At 40.9% G+C, this 13262-nt stretch overlaps 1 protein-coding gene across 1 annotated transcript in view; it reads left to right on the top strand.

Annotated features, from left to right (window-relative positions):
* Positions 1-11693, top strand: part of LOC110067202 (uncharacterized) — a 25976-nt gene extending 14283 nt beyond the window's left edge. Inside the window, exons 11-18 of the mRNA XM_089275281.1 lie at positions 1416-1618; positions 4337-4544; positions 5270-6490; positions 7254-7271; positions 8295-8624; positions 8907-9082; positions 9737-10193; positions 10570-11693. Coding sequence (XP_089131407.1) covers positions 1416-1618; positions 4337-4544; positions 5270-6490; positions 7254-7271; positions 8295-8624; positions 8907-9082; positions 9737-10193; positions 10570-10748 — 2792 coding nt within the window. The 3' untranslated portion in view covers positions 10749-11693. The remainder of the gene's footprint in view (positions 1-1415; positions 1619-4336; positions 4545-5269; positions 6491-7253; positions 7272-8294; positions 8625-8906; positions 9083-9736; positions 10194-10569) is intronic.
* Positions 11694-13262: the final 1569 nt, after the last annotated feature.

Below are 13262 nucleotides of genomic sequence, written 5' to 3'. Positions count from 1 at the left end.
TTAAGAAGTTGAAAACATCTACCTTGTTTCTATCGAGTTTTAGTATAAATCTACTCGCGTTCTATCACAAATGCCGTTCTCTGATTGGCTACGCTACTCACTATCTATTCTGTGATAGATAGTGAGTAGCGTAGCAGTGTGCCCTAGTTAATAGACTTATACTAAAACAATTAGATTATTCGTTCTCGATTTCTATGCGTGATAGTTGACGAGGGCTGTGCCCTCGTCAACTGTCACGTGATAGAATTCTCAAGCTCGTAATCTAATTGTTTAATAGAAACACGAGTGGAAATTTGGGACAACGAGAGATGCTGCGGAAACACGAGCTTATAACGGTTTGTTGACATGCTGATGTCTGCTTGTTGTTTCAATAAACAACAACACGAAAAACGTAGGCAGACTTACGTAATCGACTCAAAACGCGACAGCAGGGAAACTCGGAAGCATCACGTTATGTTAATACGATATTGACGTCCGTAAGTGCGCTTCTTGCTCTGGGCGTGAACGAGTTTTTCAAGGTCCTTTGTATTACCTCTTTTGGCCTAAAAATGAAAGAAAAAGAAACACCAAACAGTGTTCATTAGGCGCCAATGACGAACATCAGGCAGTAGAGACTTATCAAAACCTTGCCTAGTGAAGAATACCTGGGAAATTTTTCTATCCTTCGAAGGCCGAAAGACATGACCATCATTGCGCTTTCAACTGAGGTTTGTATGCAGATCACCGATTTAATGCAGCTTTCAGGACTTTAGAAAACAAATTGGCAATGTACGTACAGTATTGTTTTGACGCTGGATTCAATTTTTTAAATAACTGATAAAGCTATACAGCTTTACCAATTAAGCATGAGCAAAGAAATGATGGATGGGTAATCGATTGGTTCATCAGATACTGATTATGCTTCACTAGGTCATTATACCCTTTCATTATATGGCTTGTGTTTATAGCCGATATAACGCGCGCTCTGATTGGCTAATTCTGAGGCATTATTCTTCCGTAATGCCCACGGGCCGATTACGGGGCTGCAAAAACAAAGCAATAAGCAAGAAACAATAAACAACTTATTAACCTCGAATGTTCGATCTTTACGGAAAAAACTCAAACCTTGGCCTTACAGTATTGACCTCGCTATCGCTCGGTCAATTAGGCAAGGTCTCGGTCTGAGAAGTTCCCGTAAAGACCTCACTCTCGGTTAATAAGTAGTTAGAAATGTTGCCCGCTATGGTAAATGCCAGACGAACGTTAAAGCAGCATCAATGATCACTGACAGTCACTTTGAAATTGTATAGGTCTGGTCGACTTTTTACTAGTACGACGTCCTCACGAGGTTCAAACAGACTGAAAAGAATTTATAAGAGACACTCATATTTGATCTTTCGTTGACACAATAAGTAGTCTTTATTTGTTTCTTTTAGGGCCATGTCTCAGGTTTACCTTTTGGAACAACGTTGGTGTGCCTTTCATTCTTTATTCCAGTCTCAAACCAGAAGGGTATTTAGTCACAGGACCCAGGTTGCATCTTCGTTACGTTATTCAAAATGGTGTAGTGCTAGGATTGCAACAGAGAAAACCCAAAAGATCTTGGGTGGCTGATAACGATGAAGAAGTTCTGTCTCAGGTAAACTTGGTTTTCGCGAGTAGTTTCTTTAACCCATTTTGGAAAGAAATCGTACTTGACGTAATACTGTAAGCCTCGCATTTCAAACAGCACATATTTGACCTAATATTCCGAGAATTGGGACTGAAATTATCCAGCCACTTGAAGTTATCATAGTAACGTTGAAGTCAAGTACTGTAACGAGTAAAACCTAATGTCTTTTTTAAACAGTATCGAAATAATTGTTTCATCATTGAGTGTTCCTAGTGGCATGCACCTGAAACTGATAAAAGCACTTTAGTCAAGCAGAAGTCATAAATAGCTTGCTAGAACTAAATTTGATATTAGTTTGTATGATCATCCGTAGTCGTGAGATCTTGAGAGATTTTATTGCTTGCTATTACTATTACGATCACCATCACCATCACCTTCACCGTCAGCGTCACCAACACCATCACCATCACCAACACCATCACCATCACCATCACCATCAACATCACCATCACTATCACCAACACCATCACCATCACCATAACCGTTGCCGTTAGCGTTACCATTACGATTGCTTTTGCTTTTGCTATTGCTATTGCTACTGCTATTGCTATTGCTACTGCTACAGCTATTGCTATTGCTATTGCTATTGCTACTGCTACTGCTATTGCTATTGCTACTGCTATTGCTATTGTTACTACTATTGCTATTGCTACTGCTATTGCTATTGCTACTGCTATTGCTACTGCTACTGCTATTGCTATTGCTATTGCTACTGCTACTGCTATTGCTATTGCCATTGCTATTGCTACTGCTATTGCTATTGTTATTGCTATTGCTACTGCTATTGCTATTGCTACTGCTATTGCTATTGCTACTGCTATTGCTATTGCTATTGCTATTGCTATTGCTATTGCTATTGCTATTGCTATTGCTACTGCTACTGCTATTGCTATTGCTATTGCTATTGCTACTGCTATTGCTATTGCTACTGCTATTGCTATTGCTATTGCTATTGCTACTGCTATTGCTATTGCTATTGCTACTGCTATTGCTATTGCTATTGCTATTGCTTCTGCTACTGCTATTGCTATTGCTATTGCTACTGCTACTGCTATTGCTACTGCTATTGCTATGGCTTCTGCTATTGCTATTGCTATTGCTATTGCTACTGCTATTGCTATTGCTATTGCTATTGCTACTGCTACTGCTATTGCTACCGCTATTGCTATTACTACTGCTATTGCTATTGCTATTGCTACTGCTATTGCTATTGCTATTGCTATTGCTACTGCTATTGCTTCTGCTACTGCTATTGCTTCTGCTACTGCTATTGCTATTGCTACTGCTATTGCTATTGCTACTGCTATTGCTATTGCTATTGCTACTGCTATTGCTATTGCTATTGCTATTGCTTCTGCTATTGCTATTGCTATTGCTATTGCTATTGCTACTGCTGCTGCTATTGCTATTGTTATTGCTATTGCTATTGCTATTGCTACTGCTATTGCTATTGCTTCTGCTACTGCTATTGCTATTGCTATTGCTATTACTACTGCTATTGCTATTGCTATTGCTTCTGCTATTGCTATTGCTATTGCTACTGCTGCTGCTATTGCTATTGTTATTGCTATTGCTATTGCTATTGCTACTGCTATTGCTATTGCTTCTGCTACTGCTATTGCTATTGCTATTGCTATTGCTACTGCTATTGCTATTGCTACTGCTATTGCTATTGCTATTGCTATTGCTACTGCTATTGCTATTGCTATTGCTATTGCTTCTGCTATTGCTACTGCTATTGCTATTGCTATTACTACTAATATTACTATCATTATTTGTAACAGTAATCGGACCGAGTGGAGTACAATTCAGGCAGTAATCGCGTGAGTAATTTCAAAATCGGACGAGCGCGAAGCGCAAAGACGATTTGAAATAACGAGCACGATTACTCCCTGAATTGTACGACACGAGGCCCAATTACTAATTAATCTAACAAATTTCGGAATTAAAAATCTCTTTTGAGAACTTCTCTTGAGCGAAAACGCTCAAGAGTGCTTTTCATAAATTTTGAAAACTGCAGGAAACATTAAAGCGCGCGTAATTGACGTGTGAATCACGTGGGCATCCAATTACAAAAGTTCAAATTGAATACATGTAGTTGGACACCCACGTGATCGCGCGCCGATTACGTGACAAATAGGCACGCGGAGAACCAATCACAATTGAGAACTGTGTTATAGATATGATAATTACCATTATTGTAGTCACTATTATTACTACTGTTGTTATTCTTATTATTGTTTTTGTTTTGATTGTTGTTGTAGTTACAATATGACCAAAAACTGTAGGTGCGCGGCAAGTGATTGTAAACCCCATTGTAGGACAAAATGTTAAGTTGCCAGGAATTTAATAACGGGGCAAAATTCAGCCAAAAAAATTGTATTTTTTTACAACAAAATGGCTTTCAACTTCATGCGGAAACAGTTTCACTCCCCGTTTTTTTGTTTCCTTCTGGGACGAGAGAAGTAGCCTACCCTACTCCACTGCCGTGTCTGTTGGGTCAACTGTCAAAAATGAAACGTGCTCTTAACAGACTGACCAGTCCACACGTCTTCATAATTGTTGCTGTATTGATTTAGGATGAATCCTGTTCACTACACAATACTGATACTTCCAGAGCCCGATTTCAGTTTTCTTTACAACACCGCCGCTATGTCAAAGTTATTCTTTGGATGTAATTTCCAGGTAATGGATAATTTGGGCGATGTTCAACAGCTTTATCTTGACAAGACCGCGCCAAACCTGGTAGGTGGTCAAATTGTTACATTTTGGGCAAAGGATCCCTATGGAAAACGTGAAATTCTTTTGGACGGAAGGAAGATAGTGTATGCAGTTCCTGGTCTGCACTGCGACCATTCTATTCAAGTTACAGTGACTTCAAGACCAAAATCAAGTATGTGAATATCTTGTTTTACATCGCACGTTTTAAACACAAAGAAACTCCACGATTTTGCTCAATAAATCTACCAGATCAGTAACTCCAAAGAGCAGATTTCAACTTTACAGGAATTAATATGACCTGTAATTAAGGAAGGCACTTTCACAAGCACTCCTCTGGACTACCATAGGACAATCATGTAAGCAGTTTATTTTTTAACCTCGTTAGTACCTTTCTACAATTGTTTGTAACTGATCCTTATTCCGTGTAGAAGGCAAATGAATGAATGAATGAATGAACGAATGAAGGTCGATAAACGTAACAAATCTTCCTCACATACGCGGCACCTCTCTTTAATCGTTCTTTAAACTTTTTCAGACTGAACTAGAGAGAATAAAAAGTAATCATGCTGAAAAAATTAATTTAAATACAAACTGAAATGAACAGGCAATACTACCCTCGTGTAAATAAGAATTGCGCAAGGGCCTCCTTGCAATTTCAGTACGTTCATATCTTGGTCAGCTGATTGGTAGACAATGTAATCTCACGTTACCGGTAACACTAACTAAGGGAAAACGTTAAGGCGAATACAAGAGAAATTCTAATATTTACCATTTGTTTTCACCTACTGAAAAAGGGCTAAGCCCGAAACTTTAGTTAACCAACAACTATTTGACACTTTTAAGAGCATTTTTAGCCTCATATTTAATATTTATCATTGTTGCCTTTGCACCATGTAGGTACAACTACAAAGCCAACGACACTAAGAACACCGTTGACTACTTCTCCGAGGCCAACCACTCCTCCCTCACCACCACCTCTGCCACCGTCCCCACCACCGACACAGCCGCCACCACCTCCACCACCCCCTCCTCCTCCTCCTCCTCCTCCTCACCCTGTTCATCCACATCCTCCACCACTGGTATCAACACTGCCCTCTCCTCATCCTCCTTCTCCTCCTCTTCCTCCTCCTCCGTCTCCTCCGCCTCCTCCCCCTCCTCCTCCCCCTCCACCTCCGCCTCGTCCTCCACTTCCTATTCGACCTCCACCTCCGCCTCCTCCTCCAACTCCTCCTCCACCCTCGCCTGCTCCTCCGCCTCGGCCTCCACTCCCGCCTTCTCCTTCACTTCCTCCTCTGCCTTCGCCTCCTTCTCCGCCCCCTCCTCTGCCTCCTCCTCCGCCATCTCCTCCGCCATCTCCTCCACCCCCTCCTCCTACTCCACCTTTAACAACAACTAAGCTCCCTTCCACTATTCCACCATGTGGTTCAGAAGTCACCACTGTCTCTCCTACCACAACGACACGTCGCCCATGCTCACCAGCTAATCCTACTATCCTTAAGCAGCCTCCGTCGTCTCCTTTACCTCGTCCTTCACCTCCATTTACGACACTACCTCCTACCACTATTCCCCCTCCTCCTCCTCGGCCTTCTTTTCCGCCTCCTGTGTCCCCTCCTCCGCCTCCTGCGCCTCCTTCGCCTCCTCCGCCACCTCCTCCTCCTGTGCCTCCGCATCCTCCTCCTGTGCCTCCTCTCCCCCCTCCTCTTCTGCCTCCTGCTCCGCCTCCTCCTCCACCTCCACCTCCGCTTACTCCCCTGCCCCCTCCTCCGCCTCCTACCCGTCCTCCTTCCGTGCCACCTCCTCCGCTTTCACCTCCGCCTACTCCGTCTACGCCTCCTCCACCACCTCTACCACCTCCGCTTCCTCCAATTACTACACCACCTCCACCATGTGGTCCTGAAGAGCCAGGAAAATCTACTTGCAAACCCACTTCTCGTCCTTCTCATTCCACTCCACCACCTATCCCTCCCCCAGTTTTTCCACCTTCATGTTCACCACCAGGAGTCACTCACACACCTGGTGCCCAACCTCCATGCTTTTTACCTCCCACCAAACAACCGATGGTTGGATCTGTTACCCTACCAACACTACCTCCAATTCCAACACTCCCTCTAGTACCAGGTTAGTAACTCTTTCTTAACATAAAAGGATGGTGTTGCTTATAATAAATATTCCCCGGACAAATAGAATATCAATCGGTCAGCCATGTTTTTTGGCGGATGAACTCAATATAAGACACTTACTGAAAACTTGAAAAGAATATGCAACTGTTGCACAACCAATTGTTGCAAAATCAAAACTGTAAACGTCTTTTATAACAGAGACAGCGAGCGTGATACATTCCAACCCTTAGAAAAGCCGTTAGTGAACACGTGTAAAATTTCGAGAATTTCACTGTGTGATATCGATGGCGTAATGTTTTTTATCATGTTTGACCCTTAACTGTACTTACATTTGTTGGTTTGTGATCGAAACATCTTCGGATCTTCCTTGGAAGTCTTCTGAAATCTTCGGTTATCTTCGGAAATCTTCAATAATCTTCGATAATGTCGGGAAATTTTCAGAAAATGTTGAGAAATGTTCGTGTGGCCTTAGGACAACTTTTAAAGAATCTTATGAAAGTGTTCGAAAATCTTCTGATAAATCGTCGAAAACGTCGTTATTAGCATTTTCATATAATAAACAAGATGATACATGATTGCTTGTAGATATGGAATTTCTCTTCTCGCGTGCAACTTTATATCTAACTCATTCGCTGCGCTTGCCCGTGAGATATCAAGCTGACCATCTACGTGCGCCCATGTATTGTCCTCTATATATATTTAATACCTTCTTATCCATACAACGGGAAGATTAACGAAAATATCTCTATCTTTATTTTCAGTGTTGCTCATTAGTCAAGGTATGATTTTAAATCATTTGGTTTTAGTTTCTATATCGCTTTTATTGTCGATGAATATATATGCCCTCTTCATTGCAGGCCAAATTCCTTTCAATTCATATTAGATCCACGAAGTGACAGCAAAAATGTTGTAAAGTTAGGTCAAGTTGACCTCTTAGATAAGCCTCATTCCCAAGGCAATCGTTCTCAAGTTATTCTTGATCACTCCCGGTTCAAGTATTCCGAGAGGGTCTGGAAATAGCCAATACTGTGACGCAAACTTTACATGCTGACAGCCCGGTTAAGCGGCGTTAATACGCGAAATTTTCATACTCCATGAAATGATATGCGTAACCTACGCGATTAAATTATTGCGGGAGAACTGGAAATTGGAAATTACATCTAAAAATAACTTGAGAGGGAGTAACTCGCGAACCCTTTATCTTTCCCCGGCTAGGAACAAATGACGGTTAATTGCTTGTGTAAGGGAAGTGAAAAATAAATAAAGTTACCTTTGAGAAAATGAAAAAATCTTGCAACACGTGGCCGTTGTTGTGCAAAGGTCGATAAAAGCTATCCCAGAAAAAAATAGGGGTACGTAGAAAAACCTTTTAAAGTAAAGTGATTCTCGCTTTTATTGTTTTGTAGCTAGAGTTTAACATAAATTATTCAAAGCTAACTCTGGAAGACAAAGAGTATAAACAGAATAGGGGCTTAAATGTTAGAAAAGTAGAACTAAACCTGAAAAAATTCGGTCCTTGATCATGTTAATCTTCAGTTACTTTGAACAACTCCAGACCACGGCTTAAACGTTTTCCCAAAACCTTGTAATTCCTTTAATGTATGGAGCTGATCGATTGATTTGTTGGTGTAATACGAAGAAATTGCCAGATAGAACCTTCTTAACAGCTGCTGGTCTTGTGTTTGCTTTTCTTAAATTGGCCTCCTTTAATGTATGAAATTGTTTCATTTTGCCGCTTTGCAACTGGCACAATCTTTTTGTGCACAAATTGAAATAGCCCTTAATGTGTTTTTAACATGTAGGCTGCATGCCCACACATGATGGTACCTCAAAAGGCGCTTGTTGTATGTTCCCATTCATCTACCAAGGAAATCCGCAACACCGCTGTACAAGAGCTGAGCGAGGCTTCCGCTGGTGCGCAACAACTGCTAATTATGACGCCGATAAGCAATGGGGATATTGTGCAAGTTGCTTTTTATGCCACGGCGGCAATTCAAATGGTAACTGCTGCCATTTTCCATTCAGATATAGCGGTAAAATGTACACGACTTGTACAACTCAAGACGAAACGAAGCCCTGGTGTGCCACTACTTACAACTATGACGTGGACAAGCTGTGGGGTTATTGTGGAGGTGAGGAAACCAGTTCAGTATGAAATTATAAACTTTCGCATTTTGCAACTTCATCCACATATTTTCAAAAAACACAATTAAAACAACGGGAAAGATGCATATGATGCATCACCTAAAAGTTTTGCCCAAGTAGAGAGAACCCTTTATTTCAGAAACTTCTTCATTAAATAAGTTCGTTGGTTTGAGGCATAAGAGCTCTAGATGTGTCCGTCTTCAGGCATGAAATTTTATGACTCAGCCAACATACGTAAGTAGTATGTATATTGATTTATCTTTTCAAAGGTGATGCCCCTGGTTCGGTGCCTCAGCCCAAGGTTGCTTATGCACCATGTCTCTCTGACTGTGATGGTAAATGCGTCGACACTTGTCCTGACTACTGCTGTGTGAAGAACATGAAAACCAAGACACATCAGCAAATACAACAGTCTGCAGTACCCCAGCTTTCCAAGGTAATGACCGCTTTATGAGATAAGTACTGTAAAACTGATCCAAAACGGATAATAAATTACATTTTTACAAATAACTATCTAATTTCTCGCGCGCTGATTGGCTCATTGTATCATCAATAAGAGTACAGACGGATAAAAGTTTAATTTATGCAAAGTTTACTTTAAGCTGTCAAACTGTCAACTTTTTAACCAATGAGATTTTATGGACTTTTTTAAGTAGCCAGTCAAATAGCGAGAAAATCTATTGGCAATGTTCGCGTCATTTTGAATAAAATTCATTTATCTTTGTTTACCGCAAGTTTACAATGTCTTTTCACCTCATTTAATCCCGGCATTTGACCATTTTGGGCCTTGTTATTGTAAAAAACAAATTGACGTCAGTTTTTTTATGCGTCTGTCCTCTTACTGATGACAAATTTCGTCATAACATTGTCAAAGTTTACTGTGGAACCACTCGCCTGCTGACGCCAATTTGTTAAATCGCGCATGTCTTACATCGTCTCTCGTAAGGCGCCAGGCAGTAGAAAGTAGCTGTTTTTGTTATTATTGATGCTGATGCTGACAGTAACTGTGTTAAAGCAGCATTAAAACTCTAGATTAACTTGTTGCAAACATATCACGTTTTTTTTGTTCTCACCGGTTCAGCAGGATTTACCAGTTCAGGAGACATCACCCTCTTGTTCTCCTCTCTGCTCTAAATTCTGCGTCCTAGACTGTCCTGTTCGCTGCTGTAAACTTTCGCCTCCTTCGCTCTACGTTCCCAGTCCACCTCCTGAGCCTGTACATTGCCCGCCCATCTGTTTCAAGGTGTGCTACAACACTTGTCCAGAGGGATGTTGTTCAAACACTCAGACAGGCGTAGCTCGTGATACCGCATCGTACACTGTAGCCTTGCCATGCCCAGCTAACTGCCATCCTATCTGCCATGGTCACTGCCCAGCATCGTGTTGCCAGATGGAGGACTACCCACCTTCATCAACGTCGTTAACTGTGCGATCAAAGATGGTTTGTCCTGCTAGTTGTCACAACTTCTGTTCCCAATGGTGTCCCAGGCATTGTTGCAGCAAACACATCGAGAAAGCAAATATCAAAACCCAGTATCAAGAAAGCAGTATTCACGGTAAACGATTAATACAATATGATACTTGGAATAAAGCTGGCACAAAGGATGGTAAAATACCTCCGTCTTAGGTAATACGTCAAAAGTCTCAATCTCCTCTAATATATCCATCCCTCTTCCTCTATGGCTTGGTTGTTATTTACATTTTTGAAGGGTTTTTGTTTTTTCCGATATAAAGGTAATATCGATTAGTACGTCGTCAAAGAGGTTTTTATTTCATGTGCCTTTCACTACATGACGTTTTTAGTGATTATACGGAAATTCAAATTGTGATTGGCAGTGATTTTAGGCATGTGTTAATTCCTATTTTTTTTCAAGAAGAGCGGAAATGAACACCATAGCTGAAATGCTTTCGTTTTGTCTTGTCCTTTATAAGCTTGTAAAGTTGGCGTCGTTACAGTTGGAGGAAATGCTCAGGGTGCCTGTTGTAAGTTTCCCTTTATTTACAAGGGAGCGGTGTACTGGAGATGCACAGCTCAAAATGCCGTCAAGAAATGGTGTTCAGTGACTAAAGTGTTTGATGTAGACAGAAGGTGGGGTTACTGCAAATGGTGAGTAACGGATCCCGCGGGTAAGAGCTCCAACCTTTAATTTGTACCCTGATTCAGTGAATAGGATTTTCCAAACATCATTTTTATCAATGTTGACAACTCATTTCGGCGAATGAGAAATAGTTATTTGATAAAGTTGCAATAGTTGTAGAGTTCTCGGCGTCTCTTCTTCTACTTCACGCTTTAGTAACGCAGATCCTACTAAATCTGGTTTGTTTTTTCTTGTTTTTTTTTCTTTTCATTCAGATTGGCTGATGGAAACCTTAAACGCGCGATTTTTAAGCTATTCGCTTCCAAGGGATCGACCAAGAAATGTCAGAAGTCAGTAGCAGACTGGATAAGTGGCCATGGATGCACATACGTATCAACAGAGACAGCGCGCAGTGTGTGTAAAATGAGCTTCATTTACGTGTAACCATGAAAACAACTTAAATTATTTTGGATATAACAAGCGTCAACAACGGTTACGTTGATGCATTTTACCCCAAGGGAAATCTCTACATGGCATTGGATGAAGTTGTTTTTCTTTGTACCTTCTAAGGATGTTCTTTCTCAAATTTTAACAACTTCTACATAAATGTATTATGGTAGGTTCCTAGAATCAGCCGCAAATGAGCATAAACTTATTTTTATCAAAAGATATTTTTTCTGCGACACGGCTCTTGACGGCATAGGCAGTATCGCTTCCTGGCACTAATAATTAAGAGTCTGCACTGATATTTCGAAGAAATAAGAAACTACTTGAACCCCCAAAAAAAGGTTCTGGTAGTCTTCTATGGTGGTTTTTACAATTCCCGAAGATCATTCCTTATTGGCATGGGACCCCTTTCTGGATTTTCACCGACAGAACCCTGACCAAGTTCGGTGAGCCTCAACAATGAGGAAGCCCTCGTGACGACAGTGTCTAGTTTTATGGAATTATGTTGAAATAAACTCGTATTTTTTTCCAGTTTGTGTGGCAATTTTCTTTATGATAACCTCAACAAATAAGGCAAAGACAAAGTATGCGTAGAACCTACAATCATGGACAAACCTCTTGGGACAAATTTGCACTTTTGGCACTTTTGCACACACGCCAGACGCGAATACAACTTCACCTGGGTGGGGAGGGGGAACAGTAACGCATTTTTGAAAGGAAAGCAGCGCTTTTTTCAAACTTCAGTAGCAAAACGCGCACGCATACAATTCGTTAAACTACATAAGTGTCCCAAGGACTTTAGTCCACGATTGTAGTAACATATAAAGCCCCAGCGCGTGCTACAAGGCGTATTGTGGAATTTTCGGAAATTGCATTTCTGGTAATTATATTCTATTTTTATGTGCTCCCTGCTCGTGGAAATCAGTTGTTTGATTAAATTTATACAGTTTTTGTGTGACGTTTTTAACGCACCAGTACTCATTTATACTCCTGGAGAGAGATAGAGGGTAAGTGTCCTATTCAAGAAAAATTCACTATGACCACAACCCGGCCTCGTATTCGGACCGCTCAATCCAAAGTCCACTTGAGGGATACAACTTGACCACATCAATTAAAGTAAATGCAGTGTTTTCTAAATGAGAGGAGATCAGTAGAATAGGAAATAAAAGAAGGCAATAGTTCGAGTATTTTGGTCCAGCTCTTTAATTCCAGCTCTTTCTTTCAGACTGAGGAAAAAAGCTGTGTAATACGGTTCAGACCATTTTCAAGTCCGCTGAATAAGTATTTTTTCCACCTGAGCCGTTACTGTTTCCTTCTTCTTCCCACAACCACCACCATCTTGGATTTTCTCTCTTTCAACCCGCCACGGTTTTTATTTTAACTTGTTCCCGCTTCCGAAGATCTAAAGAAATTAGAGGACTTAGAAACTGGGATTACACCTAATCGCACCTTTGATGTTCTTACAAGCTTCCCTTCTCGGGCAAATACGTTAGTTTTAAGAACATCAAATTTCCAAGGGGCAACTATAAGACCGATAGTTCCGAGACATACATGTAAGTACCCTATTGTCTTTATTGTTCACCACTAAGCGCCAGTTCAAAAATTTTATTGAATTATTTTCAACTTTTTTAGATGAAACCTGTGAACGCCAAATGTAAAATTAGGAAAAGAAAACAGACAAAAACCCACTTTCAAACCCACAATTTCAATCGTTTATTTTCTATAAGCCTGCTTGTTTGCAGAAAAATTTTCACGGACGAGTACCATCCATCCGGGTATTTTCCTCGGACGGGCGCTTTGGGTTGATGTCTCGCCGCGGATGAACACTATCGCGTCACGTGATCAGTTTAAACTAATAATCGGAGAAAAATTAGTGGTGGACTATAAGGGCTGATGGAATCTCTCTGCAGATGAACACTATTGCGTCACGTGAACAATTTTAACCAATAAGAGTCGGAGAAAATTTCGTGGTGAACTAAAACCCCCGATAGTACCCGGGCAAGATCGCGCCACGCAATGATCATTTCTGGACAATTACGAGTATATAGTGACTCAGTCAGGTAAAACCAGGGTTCTTAGTCTATACTTGTTAATCAGAAC

This window comes from Orbicella faveolata, unplaced genomic scaffold, assembly GCF_042242905.1.
Source record: "Orbicella faveolata isolate gen_17 unplaced genomic scaffold, um_ofav_v1 contig_36, whole genome shotgun sequence".
Taxonomy (NCBI): domain Eukaryota; kingdom Metazoa; phylum Cnidaria; class Anthozoa; order Scleractinia; family Merulinidae; genus Orbicella; species Orbicella faveolata.
Note: the sequence above shows the minus strand (reverse complement) of the source record. Positions and strands in the feature narration are given on the sequence as shown.